Source organism: Mus caroli, chromosome 15 (assembly GCF_900094665.2).
Source record: "Mus caroli chromosome 15, CAROLI_EIJ_v1.1, whole genome shotgun sequence".
Lineage (NCBI taxonomy): Eukaryota > Metazoa > Chordata > Mammalia > Rodentia > Muridae > Mus > Mus caroli.
Genome location: NC_034584.1, coordinates 49,813,401 through 49,827,698, shown reverse-complemented (window position 1 = coordinate 49,827,698; position 14,298 = coordinate 49,813,401). Strand labels below are relative to the sequence as shown.

General features: G+C 42.7%; 1 protein-coding gene across 2 annotated transcripts in view; it reads left to right on the top strand.

The window, feature by feature from the left end:
• The window catches only part of Sntb1 (syntrophin beta 1), a 260,074-nt gene that overhangs the window by 224,094 nt on the left and 21,682 nt on the right, over positions 1-14,298 (top strand). For both annotated transcript variants that reach the window (XM_029469797.1, XM_021183546.2), the window contains one exon: positions 747-886. In XM_029469797.1, coding sequence (XP_029325657.1) covers positions 747-886 — 140 coding nt within the window. The remainder of the gene's footprint in view (positions 1-746; positions 887-14,298) is intronic.

Below are 14,298 nucleotides of genomic sequence, written 5' to 3'. Positions count from 1 at the left end.
GGCGGGGGGAGGGTATGGGGGACTTTTGGGATAGCACTGGAAATGTAAATGAGGAAAATACCTAATAAAAAATATTAAAAAAAAAAGAATAGCTCTTGGTGATCTCTGCAGAGCTCAGCATTGGAAGGGATGCAAAAATGCATCTGGTACCATTATGCAATTGATGTTCTCTGTTCTGTTTCTGCTTGGTCATCCTGGTCCTTGAGTTAAGTAGATACTCTTCATTTAGTAAAACTGAACAGTCAATGAAGAAGAGAAAATTTTTATGTGATGCCTAAAGCCCCACAGAAATTCCAGAGCAGGATTTAAGAGACTTCATGTCTCACACCCAAATGAGGAGACACATGGCTCCACAGGATATTTTTCAGTGCCTTTGGAAATTTGTTCAAATGTTTTCATACTAAATGTGCTCTGCTAGATCAGGTGAGGAGAGCACTGACTCCCCCAAGCATTTGCCTCCCACTGTGAAATAACAAGTCCGCACTGACCAACAGGTAGGCTGCGCAATGGCTTCACTGCTTCTCATTTGCACAGAAAGCATATCTAGGGCCCTTGAGACATCAGATACTTTCAGTGATCAGGAATGGCTAGGATCACACTGGAGTTCTTTCTTCCCATTTCCACTGTTGAAGCCTGAACCGAAGGACACTCGTTTTGCTCAGCCTTCTTATAGAAGGGATGCTGATGTCTCTTTTCTGTTCATCCTGTCCTCCAGCTGTTTCACAGTTCTCTGCTTTCTGTTTCAGGTGCCTGGAGAGAGTGAGAAACAGTGGAAACCAGCCCTAGTTGTTCTGACTGAGAAAGATCTTTTGATCTACGACAGCATGCCACGGAGGAAAGAGGCCTGGTTCAGCCCAGTGCATTCGTATCCACTTCTTGCTACCAGGTAGCCTTGGCTGTGGGTTTGGGTGCTGTGTTGCAAGTGTGATGCTGTTTGAATCTATTGTGATTATTTCAACACACTCTAGTGCTGTCTAAAGGTATGGCAGGGGCTGAGAGCTCTTTAAGAATATAGGTGCACATATTTAGCCAGGCATGTTACTACCTGTGCTTAAACACAAGACTACATGGAGACAAGCAAAAACATACTCATCTGTTATCACAGAACCAGGACATTTGTGTGATGTCCCAGACTAGAAATTTTCCCGGATTATTCTCTTGGAAATGATCTAGATTCATGTGTTCCCAGTCGTAGTATCTGAATGCATTCATCATTCATGGGCCTTTACTTGCCAGGACAGCAAAGAGTCTGTGTAACTGACTTTTTCCTTTGTGAGAGTTCAAAATAAGTTCCTCCTGGTCTGTGTGATGTTTCTGTGCAAGTGGGAACACCTCCACGGTTTTGTCGAATGTTCTGTCTGTTTCATCAAATGTTCACTGTGTACTAGCTACTTGTGTGAATTGCACCTTAGATAAGCTCACTGGGCTGTGATTGACACACACACACACACACACACAAACTGTACATGTAAAACATATAATTGGGTGCAGAGGGTTGTTGACCATCTCCACAATCAATGCCACATTGTGTATTCACCACCTTCAGGAACTTCCTCTTTAGTTTGCCTGGTGGAAACATTGTATCCTTTGACCAACACTTGCCAGTTTCTTCCTCATATCAGCTCCTGGTAACAAACATGAAACTCTTTATTACTATGAGTTTCACAATTTAAATTCCTCATTTAAGTTGAACCACACAGCATTTATCCTTCTGTTTCTGACTTATTTTACTTAGCTGAAATTTCCTTTTTTTTTAAGCAGAATAACATTCAATTATGCACGCATGTGCACACACACACACAAGCACACACACACACAAAAGCCATGCCACATTACATTTTCCTTATAGAGGAGAATTTGGAGACTTCACATTCACTGATTTCAAATACATGACTAAGCCAGTGGAGACTAAAATCAAATTATACTGATATAATAATATGCATAGTCATGAAAGACAATGGGATGTCAGAAACAGATCCACCCATGTACAGTCAACTGGTCTTTGACAAGGGTGCCATGAAGAGAAGACATATGGGGAAAGCACAGTCATATCAGCAAATGGTGTTGGGAAAACTGAGTCTCCACATGCAAACAAATAAAACTGGTTTATTATTTGAAACTACATAGAAAAAAATCAACTCAAAATAGATTTAAAACATAACGTCTGAAATCAAGGAACTCCTAGAAGAACACTGTAGTGACTGGTTTTAACTGTCAACTTGACACAAGCTAGAGTTATCACAGAGAAAGGAGCCTCAGTTGAGGAAATGCCTCCATGAGCTCCAGCTGTAAGGTGTTTTCTCAATTGGTGATAAAGGGGAAAGAGCCCAGCCCATGATTGGTGGTGCCATCCCTGGGCTGATAGTCCTGGGTTCTATAAGAAAACAAGCTAAGCAAGGCAGGGGAAAGCAAGCAAGTAAGCAGCATTCCTCCATGGCCTCTGCATCACCTTCTGCCTCCATGTTCCTGTCCTATGTGAGTTCCTGTCCTGACCTCCTTTTGTGATGTAGAAATATAAACCCTTTCCTCCCCAACTTGCTTCTTGGTCATGATGTTTTGTGCAGGAATACAAATCCTGACTAAGACAAATTGGTACCAATACAGTGGGGTATTCCTGGGACAACCTGACTATATTTGGGGGAAGAATGTGGAAGGACTTTGGAACTTTGAGCTAGAAGTCCCATTGGGTGTTAAGGAGCGCTGTGGGATGTTCTGTCAGAGCTTGGAAGATAATGTTGAAAACAGTGCAAACGATAGAGGTCTGGCTTTTGAAATTTCAAGGGAAGATTAAAGACTTTTATTGGTGCCATTGCTATTTTGATTGTGAAGATTCTGTGGTCTTGGTTAGCTGGGGCTGAAGAATCAGCTGTGATTAACAAGGTACCAGAACTACAAAATCAATTCCTTTGCATTACTGGGACAATTGATGCTGGTAAGCTGGAACTAAGAAATTAGCAGTGATTTAGAAGAGACCAGAATCAGTAAGGTAAAATCTTCTGGGAAGTGTCTCCTGAGAGCACAGAGAAGCTGTGCTCTAGAGTCAGCCATCATTGTACCTGGTGTTGGCAGACAGACTTGGTAATGGATAAGAGTCACCCAGGTAGAACTGGCTTTCAAACACGAAGGGATAGCAGCTGATGCTTGGCACTGTGAGAGGCCAGGAGAGGCCACTGGTGAAGGTGCAGCCTCAGTGGCAGTTGAAGGCCCAGGACAGAAGGCATCATGCAGAGAAATTGAGGCTGAGCATCAAGAAAAGGGTTTATGAGAGGCTTTTTGTGAAAGTGAAGTCCAGTTGCAGCAGAAGTCAGCAGTGTTTTGGGGATGCCAGTACCATGGGATAACCACCAAGAACAGCAGCAGCAGTGAAGTACAGGCAACTGGAACCTAGAAGACAAGGTGTGTGCTACAAAGGGCAGAGCTGAAGAAGTGACCCAAGCCCTTTTTCTATATATCCTACCTCTCCATCACACATTTGTTCCTTATAGTGGTGGCCACAGCCCTGCCTCAGGAGGCCATGGCAGGGAACTGGGTGTCCTCTGCTGCCCTCAGGTCTCAAAAAATATAATTGTTTAAAATGCCAGTTTAAGGAACCCTTGTCCACCATTGTTGGGATTATAAAGTGAGGTAGACACTATGAAAAACAGTGTAGAGAGTCCTCTAACAGTTAAAATAAAATTACTATTTGCCTTAGCAATCTCACTTCTAGAGATTTATTGAAAGCACTTGAACCTGATATCTCAAAGAGATAGCTGTCCTCCATGTTCATTGCAGCATTATTGCTATCAGCCATGTCATAAAGTACAATCGGAGTGCATCATTGTTGTGTCCTCTTCTTAAATTCCTGTGTCCTTAGGACACAGTGAATTAAACTTGAATGTTGTCTTGAAGTAGCTGAAAATTCCCAGGCCTGGCCTCAGCTCCTGGCCCTTTCTGTGTGTGGTTTGTAACAGAGGTCTGGCCTAATCTAATTCTTTCTGTGCCACTGTCATTTTTCTTAGAACTTGGGCATGTAGACATAATTTTCCCCTTCCTGACATAGTCTCTGTCAATAAGAACCCTCACTTGTCTGTTGGGTGAACTGTGGGGACAATGTAGGGAAGGCTCCTTTTGGAGTTTGGTCCAACAGACTGATCAGTGTGCACCTATATTTTAGGCACCTGTCTTGAGGTAGGCACACAAGTCCCTAGTCCTAACAATTGTCATCAAAGCTTAGTCACATGAGAGAGAACCAGAGGCAGGTGAACAGGCTATAACAATAGACAACAATGACAACACTTAACTGAGTTGAAATTCTTCTGACTTCCTGCTGGAGTTCATGGTAGACACCAGCAAAGCTTTGCTGACTTGAAATAGAAATTTTGAGTCCCTGAGTAAATTTCAGGGAGATTTTCAAGGAAGAAGAGCCATCTCTACATCAATATATAAACATTAAAAAAAATGGATTTGATCTTCCATGCTTAAAAATCTGTGGCAAAATTTAATTCTTAAGGTACAGTACAGCATTATTAAAAGAGGAACTATTGTAACATGCTTACACAGAGGTGGGGATATGCCAAGCTAACTCAGGCTGGTCACCTTCACTGTGTGATTTATATCCATGGCATTCATGTTCACATAACAAGGAATTCCTGCAGCGAAAACCAAAGAAAGATTAGTGCATAGACATGGCTCCAATTACTCAGAGGGGGGACTGAGCTGACATTTCCTACAGCAAGTGTTTGGAAGGGAGGTAGAAATAGAATAGTTTCCAGGTAACTCTGGGGAACCATGGAGATAAAACTAATTCCAGCTCATTCTCAGGTCCCTCTTCACAGCTTCTGGGAATGAGGACCAATGGAGACTGTATTTTCTTTCATTCATTCATTCCTCAACATTCACTATTCATGTGCTACATGCCAGAAGTTATAATTAGGGCAAAGGCTAAAGGGGTGAAATAAAGTTCACACTCCCAGAACAAATATATTGATCTTCGAGCATCTTCAGAAAGACCACAACAGGCCAAAATGTTCCACATGTGGTTTATTGAGAGAGAAAAGGTCAAGGTGGCAGTGGAAAAAGAAGGTCGGGGGGGGGGGGGGGAGAGAGAGAGAGAGAGAGAGATCAGAGAGGCCTTTCTTTATATATGGATGGTGACATAGTCATAAGTAAAGGTGGGAGGTAAGCCAAGTGGATTCTGGGAATATGGTGGCTGTTACCTAGGCAACAGGTGTGCGGGTCTCACCGATGTGATGTCACGAGTTTCAGAGGTCCTGATACCAACAAGCACCAACAGCTAAGGAAATATTTATACTAAATACAACAATACCAAAATTCTGAACACCGCCTGGAGGAGGGGGCTGAAGAATAATGTTTGAATTGAAGCTGGAGTGAGAACACTCCAGAAAATGGTGGTGGGAACCAGAGTAGGGGCAAGGCTTCCCAGGAAGAAGAGAAATGCACCCACAGAGCCCTTTATTTCCTATATAGTATAGTGTGGTGGGGTCATAGCCCCAGACATGACCTTGCAGATCAAGGAGATAAGATCAGTAGCTGTCCTGGTCAGGTGCCCAACACTTGGCGAAGTCTTTCCCGGAGCTCTTACATCTGTTCCACAAGGCTGTGGTACAGTGTCTCCTCCAAATTCAGAACCCAAGGCTCAGAAGAGTGAGGAAATTAGCTCTCAGTCAGTAGGGATCCATATCCTAAAGCCAATGGAGGTCAACTCAAGTTAGCCTGTCCCCTCTGCTTGTGTGCTATCATCAGTCTGAGCCCTGGAGACCACTGAGGCTCTTGGGAGGTACTAACTATCTCAAGCATGATCAGAGGAGAGATCCTTACCATTGGTATAAAAATCACAAAGATCAAGGGGTTAATTCAGACATGGTTCCAAGTCTATGATGAAGAAAAGGGAAACAAATAGATAAAAAATAAAGTCATATTTCTATGAGGGCACAAAAGTTTCTGGAAGACATAGTTGTTTACATACGGTTGCTTTCAACTTTCCATAATGTGACCAACCACAGCAATAATGTGACTTGGTGAACTTGGAAGACCTAGAGAGGCTACACTTAGGCCTGCTCCGATGGAAGAGAGGACGGACTGAAGGGAAAGCAAATATTAAACAGGTACTTCTAAGAGGACAAGGAAGGAGGATGAGATGAGCCAGGAACCACCAAGATGGATGGGATATAGTTTTGGAGCCTTCACCAAACCCTACAAAGGACTCTTCATTTTTCAACATGGCATCCACTCTTACTTCTGTAACCCGAGTGTAAATAAAACTAAAAGTGTAATTTCTGCCTTACTGTATACATTCAAGCACTCAAGAGCTAGTTGTCAAAAGCCAGATATGACACCAGAGGATTAACCAAGGCAGGTAGCAGAAAAAAAAAAAAAAAAAGGAGTATGGCACTGGTGATTGGAGTCATGCTGGCAGCATACAAGCCCAGTGACAGTGTCAGCTGGCTGATGGAGTCACAAAGACTTAATTATCTGGGACTGGCAAGGATGTCCAGTGACAAGCTCTGAAGTCTTTTAACTATACATATGCATGTCTATACATATGTATAGACAGACGACAGATATACATTTGGCAATTAATTCCTGCTGGCAGCAGTAGGGAATTAAGTAAAGGACAAATTGTTAGAGTTCCTTTCTCTCTTGCCCAGGCTGACCAGGCAAGAGGCTTGGAGCTTATTAACTCATCGTGAACCAGAGAAAAAAGAAAAGAAAGAGAGGGAGAATTCAAGCACACACATAGACCCAGGCATACACACACACATTCTGGATGTAGCAGAAATGGCTACAGCAAATTTTATTATTACTTTTAGTCTTTTAAAGCTTTTAGACAGAAAGTTCTCTACATAAGAAAGAATTTCCTCATAGATAAAATGTTACACAAAAGGGGAGTTACAGAAAGATGTTAATATTAAGTTCAAAGCAGTGTTTCATTTTATAAGCTCATTATAAGTTCAAAGCAACAGTTTCACATGGACTCACATTATCATAGTGCACACCTGTAGGTGCATCGTTGGATTTGACCTAGAATGAGTATTTTTCCTTGATCACGAGTTTGTCTCAAGCCTATTTCTCTTTCTACTGTAATTATGAAAGCTCATTGTATTCTTTATTATTCAGCCTTTGCTTACTATTTTATGAGGAGTGGGAACATTCAAGTCTTGATTCTAACTTCATCATATCTTTGTAGCAACGTAACTAAAACCATCTCTTAAAACTTTCTTCCTAAAATTATTTGAATCAAAACCGGAATTCTATAAAATCATTAATTCATCTAAACAGCATTAATTCATGAAAGTTTATCTTTACGTTGACCTGCAGGAAATCTGCCCAGTAGGGTGGGGTAATGCTCTGAAATCATTAGACTATATAATAGTGGTAGGAAAAGACCTATCAGCTGCAAGAAGTCTCTTGGAAACTTGCCTCTCAGAGCTCACCCATCACAAGCCATGCAAAAATGGTGAGCCACCTCCAGCAAAATTACCTGCTATAGCCTTGGCCTCTCCTAGATGGCTCCTGACAGCTAGTGGCTAATATGGTAGACAGCATATGTCCAAAATGTTCCCCCAACTACCAAAAGCTCTATATGTCAGTGCTTCCTACAACACATGCACTGTTATACACACAGTGCCTGACTTGTAATAGATCAGCCAATGACTCTTTGATATTATGATAATGCAGAAATGTTGTACCTTAGTAAAAACAACTCATATTCTATGGTACCCTATGTTGCTAAGTTATGGTGTTAAATAGGGTAAGTATATGTAGTGAGTTTTAGACTTGAAACTTTGGGGGTGTGCTGGGCTTATCAGCATTCGACCCTTTATAAGTTGAGGAGTACCAGTACACACGGTTCCTTCAGAGATTGTCTCAACCCCACTCAGTTGTCAGGCTGGCTCTCCTTCAGCAGCTAAAGATGCTGGATAGCTATTATCTTTGGGGTCTTAATGCTGACTGCACAAGCAGGCTCAGTAGCTCCAGGGCCATTGCTCAAGAAACTGATAGCTGACAGATGACCCTTAAAAGTCAAGTCTCCAGAAGGAGAGATGTCAGCTCACAAACAGAGAATGGCGTATGAGAAGCTTCCGGTGCAGGATGCCAAAAAATATGTGAATGTAGGCTTACAGGTAACAGGCGTGCCAAGGATAGTTTGTGGGCAAAGCATATAGGAATCTAAAGCCATAAACCGTTATCTGATGTGAGGATGAAAAAGGAAGTCCCTGTCAAGCATACACGAAGCTGGTTAGAACAGAACACATATAAAAATATTAGTGTTTATCACTAATCTTAAAGGATAGCTGGTGGCAGGATGTGCTTCCTCAATTCACCATCATCCTCCCAAATAACCAGGCTTACCATTGAGCTGGAAAGAGAAATTCATTCTGAATATGTACAAGACCTACCTATGTGTAAGGATAAAGTCCGGGCCATGGGTATTACTCTGAACTCCATCTGGCAGTTGGAAAGTTCAGAACATTCAGGTGGCTCAGCTGTTCCTTCTCACCTCATCCCCTCCAGCTGGCAGGCAATTCAGTATTCCTGAATGGTGGTCTAGAAATGTAAGCAAAGACTCTTCATCTTGGTCTCTCTCCTTCCAGGACAGTACCTACCTCCAGGCTAACCAACCCTCCTGTCTCCCAGAGCCCTCGTTTGTTAAATGCACTCAGTGAGATGTCTTTGCTCTAAAGCCCGTGGGATAATATGCCTTAGAGAAATAGGTTTTTAATAGACATTTTACCTGGGATACCAGCCACTGTAGGTCATTTACCCTGTTCAGCTTCTCTCTGGAAACTCTATGTGAAGACTTTTATAGATTAGACAATGAAAACAAAGCCATTCCCACCATATTGAGTCAGGAGATGGTACCTCCATGCCAATCTATGCCTGGCTTCCAAATGATCTATGGAAGGCAGAGTTCCCTCCAGCTGTAACTGGAGCTGTTCTCTGGTTGCACACAAAGCTGGCCTCTGAGATGGGAGGCCGAGCTGATGATGCTCTCAGTTTCCTGGCAGAATCATTTCTGGAAGATCTGGGAGGTGGGAACTAGAGAAAAATGGGAGAGAATGAGGTAGAGGAAGAGGGGGAGGGGATTGTGAGCAATTCCCAGGGATATGCCTATGATGGCTTAAAGGGAGCCCATTATTTTGCATGTTAACTGGAAATAAATGAATAATGAAGTTTTCCTTTCAAAATACTTTCATAAAGCAATTATATTTGCTGGAAGATAGAGGTAAATGGCTTGGCAGACCTGAGTTCAGACTCACAGTACAGCTTCATTTAAAGTCCACATGATGGTGGTTACTTCTTTCTGACCTCACATCCCTGTGTGAAGAAAAAAAGAAAAAAACATGGGTAAATAATGTCTACCACAGCTTGAAAGTGACAATATAATTAATGTATTATATTGAGACAAGATACACACTGAGTGAAAACAAGATACACGTTGAAATACATTTTGGGTTTTTCTTAGAATTTATGACATTTATATAGTGGTAATGAGATATTTGGGAGAGGGAGCCCTAACAGAGAGAAAATTTATTTTTCCTATATGTGCATCTTATCCACATGGCCTACATGGAACTCCATACAACAGTTTTGTGCGTGAAACAATTTCATGATCACACTGTTGGATTGTCTACTGTGGCATCATGTCAGTGCTTGTGGGGTTTAGAGTCTGGGATACAGAGCGTTCAAGCTGCAGTTAGTCTGGGGAAAATAAACAATGTAACTCAATCTCCTAGAACTCTAGAGAATGGAAGTCCAGGGTGAGGGTTTCCGGTGATGGTCCTCTTGATGGTTTAGAGCAGATCCATTCCTTCAGGGTCCTCACATGACCTCCCTTTTTGTACACATCAGGAGAAAGTCCTTGTTCCTCAGTATCTCTCCATAGTAGGACACTAATTATGCAGGATTGGGGCCCCACTCTTTATGACCACTGTTACCTGAATCAGTTCCATAGAGGTCCTCATTTCAAATGTGAGGAAATTAGGGTGGTGAAGACTTTAGCATATGAGCTAAGGGTGGTGCACAGTCCTACATTCACCACTTTGCTCAGAGCAATGACCTGAACAGCCTTATTTAACATAGTGTCTGGCCTGAGCCACCCTGCGACTCCTCCTTTCCCCTTAGTAGTGCTAGGGAGTTTTGCTTGCGCTGTCACAGGTGCTGTGTTTCATTACACACAGAGGGACGACATTGGCTGCAGCACAGCCAATATGAAAGGGATCTCTCTAAATTGAGTTCTTTCTTCACCTACTTCAGAGCTGATTTATTTGATTAGCTTTCTTTTTGTTATTATTGATTTTAAGGTAGATTTTAATATATATATATTGATTGTTTTTCATAGTAGTGGCACCAGAATTGCTCACAGCCTAGTCTTGATATCCATTGCCCCACAGAGAAGTTTGCAATCATCTCTCCTACAGGCAAGCTTCTGCAGCCTCTCTGGGCTCTGGGAATTCCAGTTTACAAGGCACTTCCAATTTACAAGAGCAACTCAGGACATCTACAAACATGCTGTAACTTTAGCTACTTTCTCCCCTCTAGTTTTTATGAGTCCCTGGGAAAACCTATTTTGCTTAGCTGAAGTTTGTTTGAGATTGCCGAATATTTTTTTTTGAAAGGTCCACTTACCCACATGAAGTCAGAGTGTTATGGATATCATAATTGTTGTTGTTGGTAGTATTGCCCTCATTGCTAAGTCATGTGAGTCTACCGAGAGTGAGGATTAAGGTCACAATTTTTCTAGAGTTTTAGAGACATTTTAATGAAGAAATTCTGCTTGCCCAGTCCCAATGGTTGATGACCGTTCTGAAACACAAAGCTTGCAGAGATGCTACACGCATCTCACACTGACTTGAAGGCCTGAGGAGGGCAGGCAGCAGACGAAATGGTGAGTGTGTGCTTCTCTATTTTCATGCCACCTGGCAGCCAGGAACATTGAGCTTTTGATACCTAGCGTGCTGGTGCCTTAGGAAGGAACCTGGTTTCTAACAGCTAAAAGTAGTCAAATGTGGGGAGCAGGTGTGGCGGCAGTCCCAAAGGCGCCAGGGACTGCAGCTAAGTCGTATGACTTGCACCTGACTTCCTCATATAATCCACAAACATCTTGAGAGCTGCGCAGGTGTACCAGGATACCGGTAAATCCATTCTGATAGAGATATGCCCCTGCTGCCCTGATTAGCTGAAGCTGAGTGCCTGGTGAGGTGGCGTGGCCTGCTGTGTGTGGATGAGAACTGAGAGTATTTAAGAGTGAGAGGCCCAGGGCGCGGGGGGGGGGGGGGGGGGGGGGAGATATAAACAAGAAACAAGAAGAAACAGGACTGAATAAACTGCTGTTAGAAGGACTCGTGGTTGTGTCGTTCTTGCTGGTCGAGAGCGGACGCGACAGTCAAAGCCTCAGGCCAACCTTCCAAATTTTAGACTCTCTTGCCCCTGGAGAATATGCCCAATCACCAATTGTACTTGTTAAATGTTAAATTAGAAGCAGACTATGGCGTTTATACTCAGCCCAGAAGGCATTCGCTCTTTGGGAATTTGGGCCTATTCCCCAGGCCTGCCCTAGGGGGCATGAAAACTTTCTAGGCCCTAGGATAGAGGTTGTACTCAGACAAATCATCATGTGAGGTGTGCCTCCTCCCCGCTGCCATTCTATCTCAGCCTGGCATTCTCTCTTTGGTTGCTGGCTCCTGCCCTCCTGCCTACGAAACTATGAGCTCTTCAGGCAATCAGAGGATCTACTATTTAGCTCAGGTTGGCTTCCAACTCCTGATCCCAGCTTTGAAGGTGCTAGTTGTCTTTGGCATTAGACAAACCACTCACTTATGATATGGACCTGGGGAAATTACCATCATGCCTCAACATCCAACTTTCTTCATCTGTGTAATGGGCCAGTAGCATCTTCTGGTTCCTACACTTAATGCTAAGATGAATTGAGATTCTAAATGTAAATGTGAAGCATAAGAGTAAGACATGCTAGACCAGAGGTTGTGATGCTTGCCTTTAATGCCAGCACTAGGATGCAGAGGCAGGCAGATCTCTGAGTCAGAGGCCAGCCTAGTCTAGAGAGTGAGTTCTAGGACATCCATAGCTGCACAGAGAAATCCTGTCTCAGAAAAACAAAAAACAGGGGGAAAAAAGGAACGAGGTATGCCAAATGAGTGCACAGTATCACTAGCAATTGTCAGGATCTGAGAATATATCTCAGAGGAAAGTACAACTGGCTGAAAAGTTAGTTGGCCCACATCATCCTAAAGAAAACATGATGTTGCATCAAAGATACCTGGTGTCTTAGTATCACTGAGATATGAAGACCAAGGCTAAGAAGAGTCAGGGATTGGTCTGTAGAGGGCAGAACGTGTGGAAACATCACCCGTATCATCGTGCCAGCTCTGAGGGTAACATGCCACAATACTGCAGGTAAGGTGGCCAATGGGTGGCTTCCTCTGAGGCCATGCATGTTCAGAATCCAACCCTGTAGAAAGAGATGGCGGTAGCAGAATTTTTTAATAGTGAAAATGTGAAAGAGAGAAACCAGGCACTGTAAGAGCTGTTTGCTTAGGTGATCATACATGGTTCATTTACCCCAGGAGAACAGATCTGAGTTTGATTAGTCTTGCCTTACATGGAGATGTTCTCAAAGATCTCTTTAGAAAGTGCATCCTGTGCATGCTGTGGCATATGTTGAACTCATTAAAACAGAGACGGGATAGGAGAATATTAAGAGATGACTAGCAGTTGCATAGGATGACATGAAATGTGCAGGTCTAACAGTGCTAGAGAGTACAAGGACAATTAGCTTCAGAAGACAGTTTCCTAAGGCTTTGTTTGAATGATTATAAATGAGACTATCCATCAAGTTACAAGTCTTGCTTGACTATGGTGAGGAATATAAAATGAATAAAGAAACCCACGGATGACCTGAAGTCACTTTACTTTTTCCTTTTTATTTCCTTCTCCATCTATATCTGATGTTCTGGAGTTTGCTCCCCTTTTCTAGTATAATAGAAAAATTATGGTCCCCGTGGGCTTATAAAACAAGGTTCAAATTCTAGACTGTAAATATGGGTTCCTGAGCACCTAGTTGAGTGTATATAGACTTCTTATTTAAGTGAACCCCAAAGTACCATTGTAGAAGCAGGTCTGTTGGTGAAAGCCTTCATGTGTGGAGTATCTCCATCTCACTCTCAGTACTGCCTCTGAAAGCTGGCCATGATAGGCCCTGGGCAAGTGAGAGAAAAATGGAAGACACTCAAGCATCTCTACTTGGTTAATATCAGGAAATAGTCAGAAGTGGGCTCCAAACTGCCACCTTATTGATTCTCCTCCATTACGCTCATCTCTGTGGCTAGTCAGGATGGCTCAGTACTGCAAACGTCCTGGAAGATGGGGTCCTGGGTGACTTTCCACACCATATTCAGAAGAAAGGAATTTAAAAAGTAAAAACCTAGCAACGAATCAGCTATTCCTGGCTGGGGGAAAGGAAGATCCTAGACCATTGATCACACCTAACTGTTCAATCCTTGTTAATGACTGTATATTTCTGAGATGTCTGTGGACTGCTAGGCCCCATTGGGGTGAACAATGAGTGAAAGTATTGGGTTTTCGACAGAAACTTTAGAATATCCAAGTGGCTCTTTCTTCCTGTCTTTTCCTTCTCTCCTCCTTCTTGCTTGCTCCTTCCTCTACTTTCCCTCCACCCTCCTCCCTCCAACCTCTTTCCTTCCTCTGTCCCCCTCCCTCTCTCTCCTTGCTTTGCATTGTGGCATCTGTTGGGAGATGCTAATTACAGCAATTAAGTAAAATGAGTATGTAATATTGCTTAGCAACACAGTTACCTAATATGTAATTTTCCTAATTTGGCGGAATCTGTGTGCTGCAACTGTTGTTGCGTTAATTAAGGATATTAATAATAATATTTGTACATGGAACATTTTATGCAACATTCTCTAACACCTATCTGGAATTAAATTAGTGTAGAAGTATCCCTCGTGAGACAGGTTTTTTGCTTGCTTGTTTATTTGTTTTTCTCAAAAAGCACTCAGGCTAGGAGCCATATCTGAGGACTCAGAAATGAATTTGTAGCCTAGTTTATCTCTTACTGGCTGAGGGGGGGAGCACTTGCCAGGGTCTCCTGCAAGAGCAAGCATTCTAAAGCAAGGTTCCCTAAATATTGAATAAAAGATTGGACTTGAAAGTGGTCTGATCCTGCAGCTGGTCTGTCATGTAAGCTACACTTTGGGCATATGAAGTACTCTCTCTCTCTCTCTCTCTCTCTCTCTCTCTCTCTCTCTGTGTGTGTGT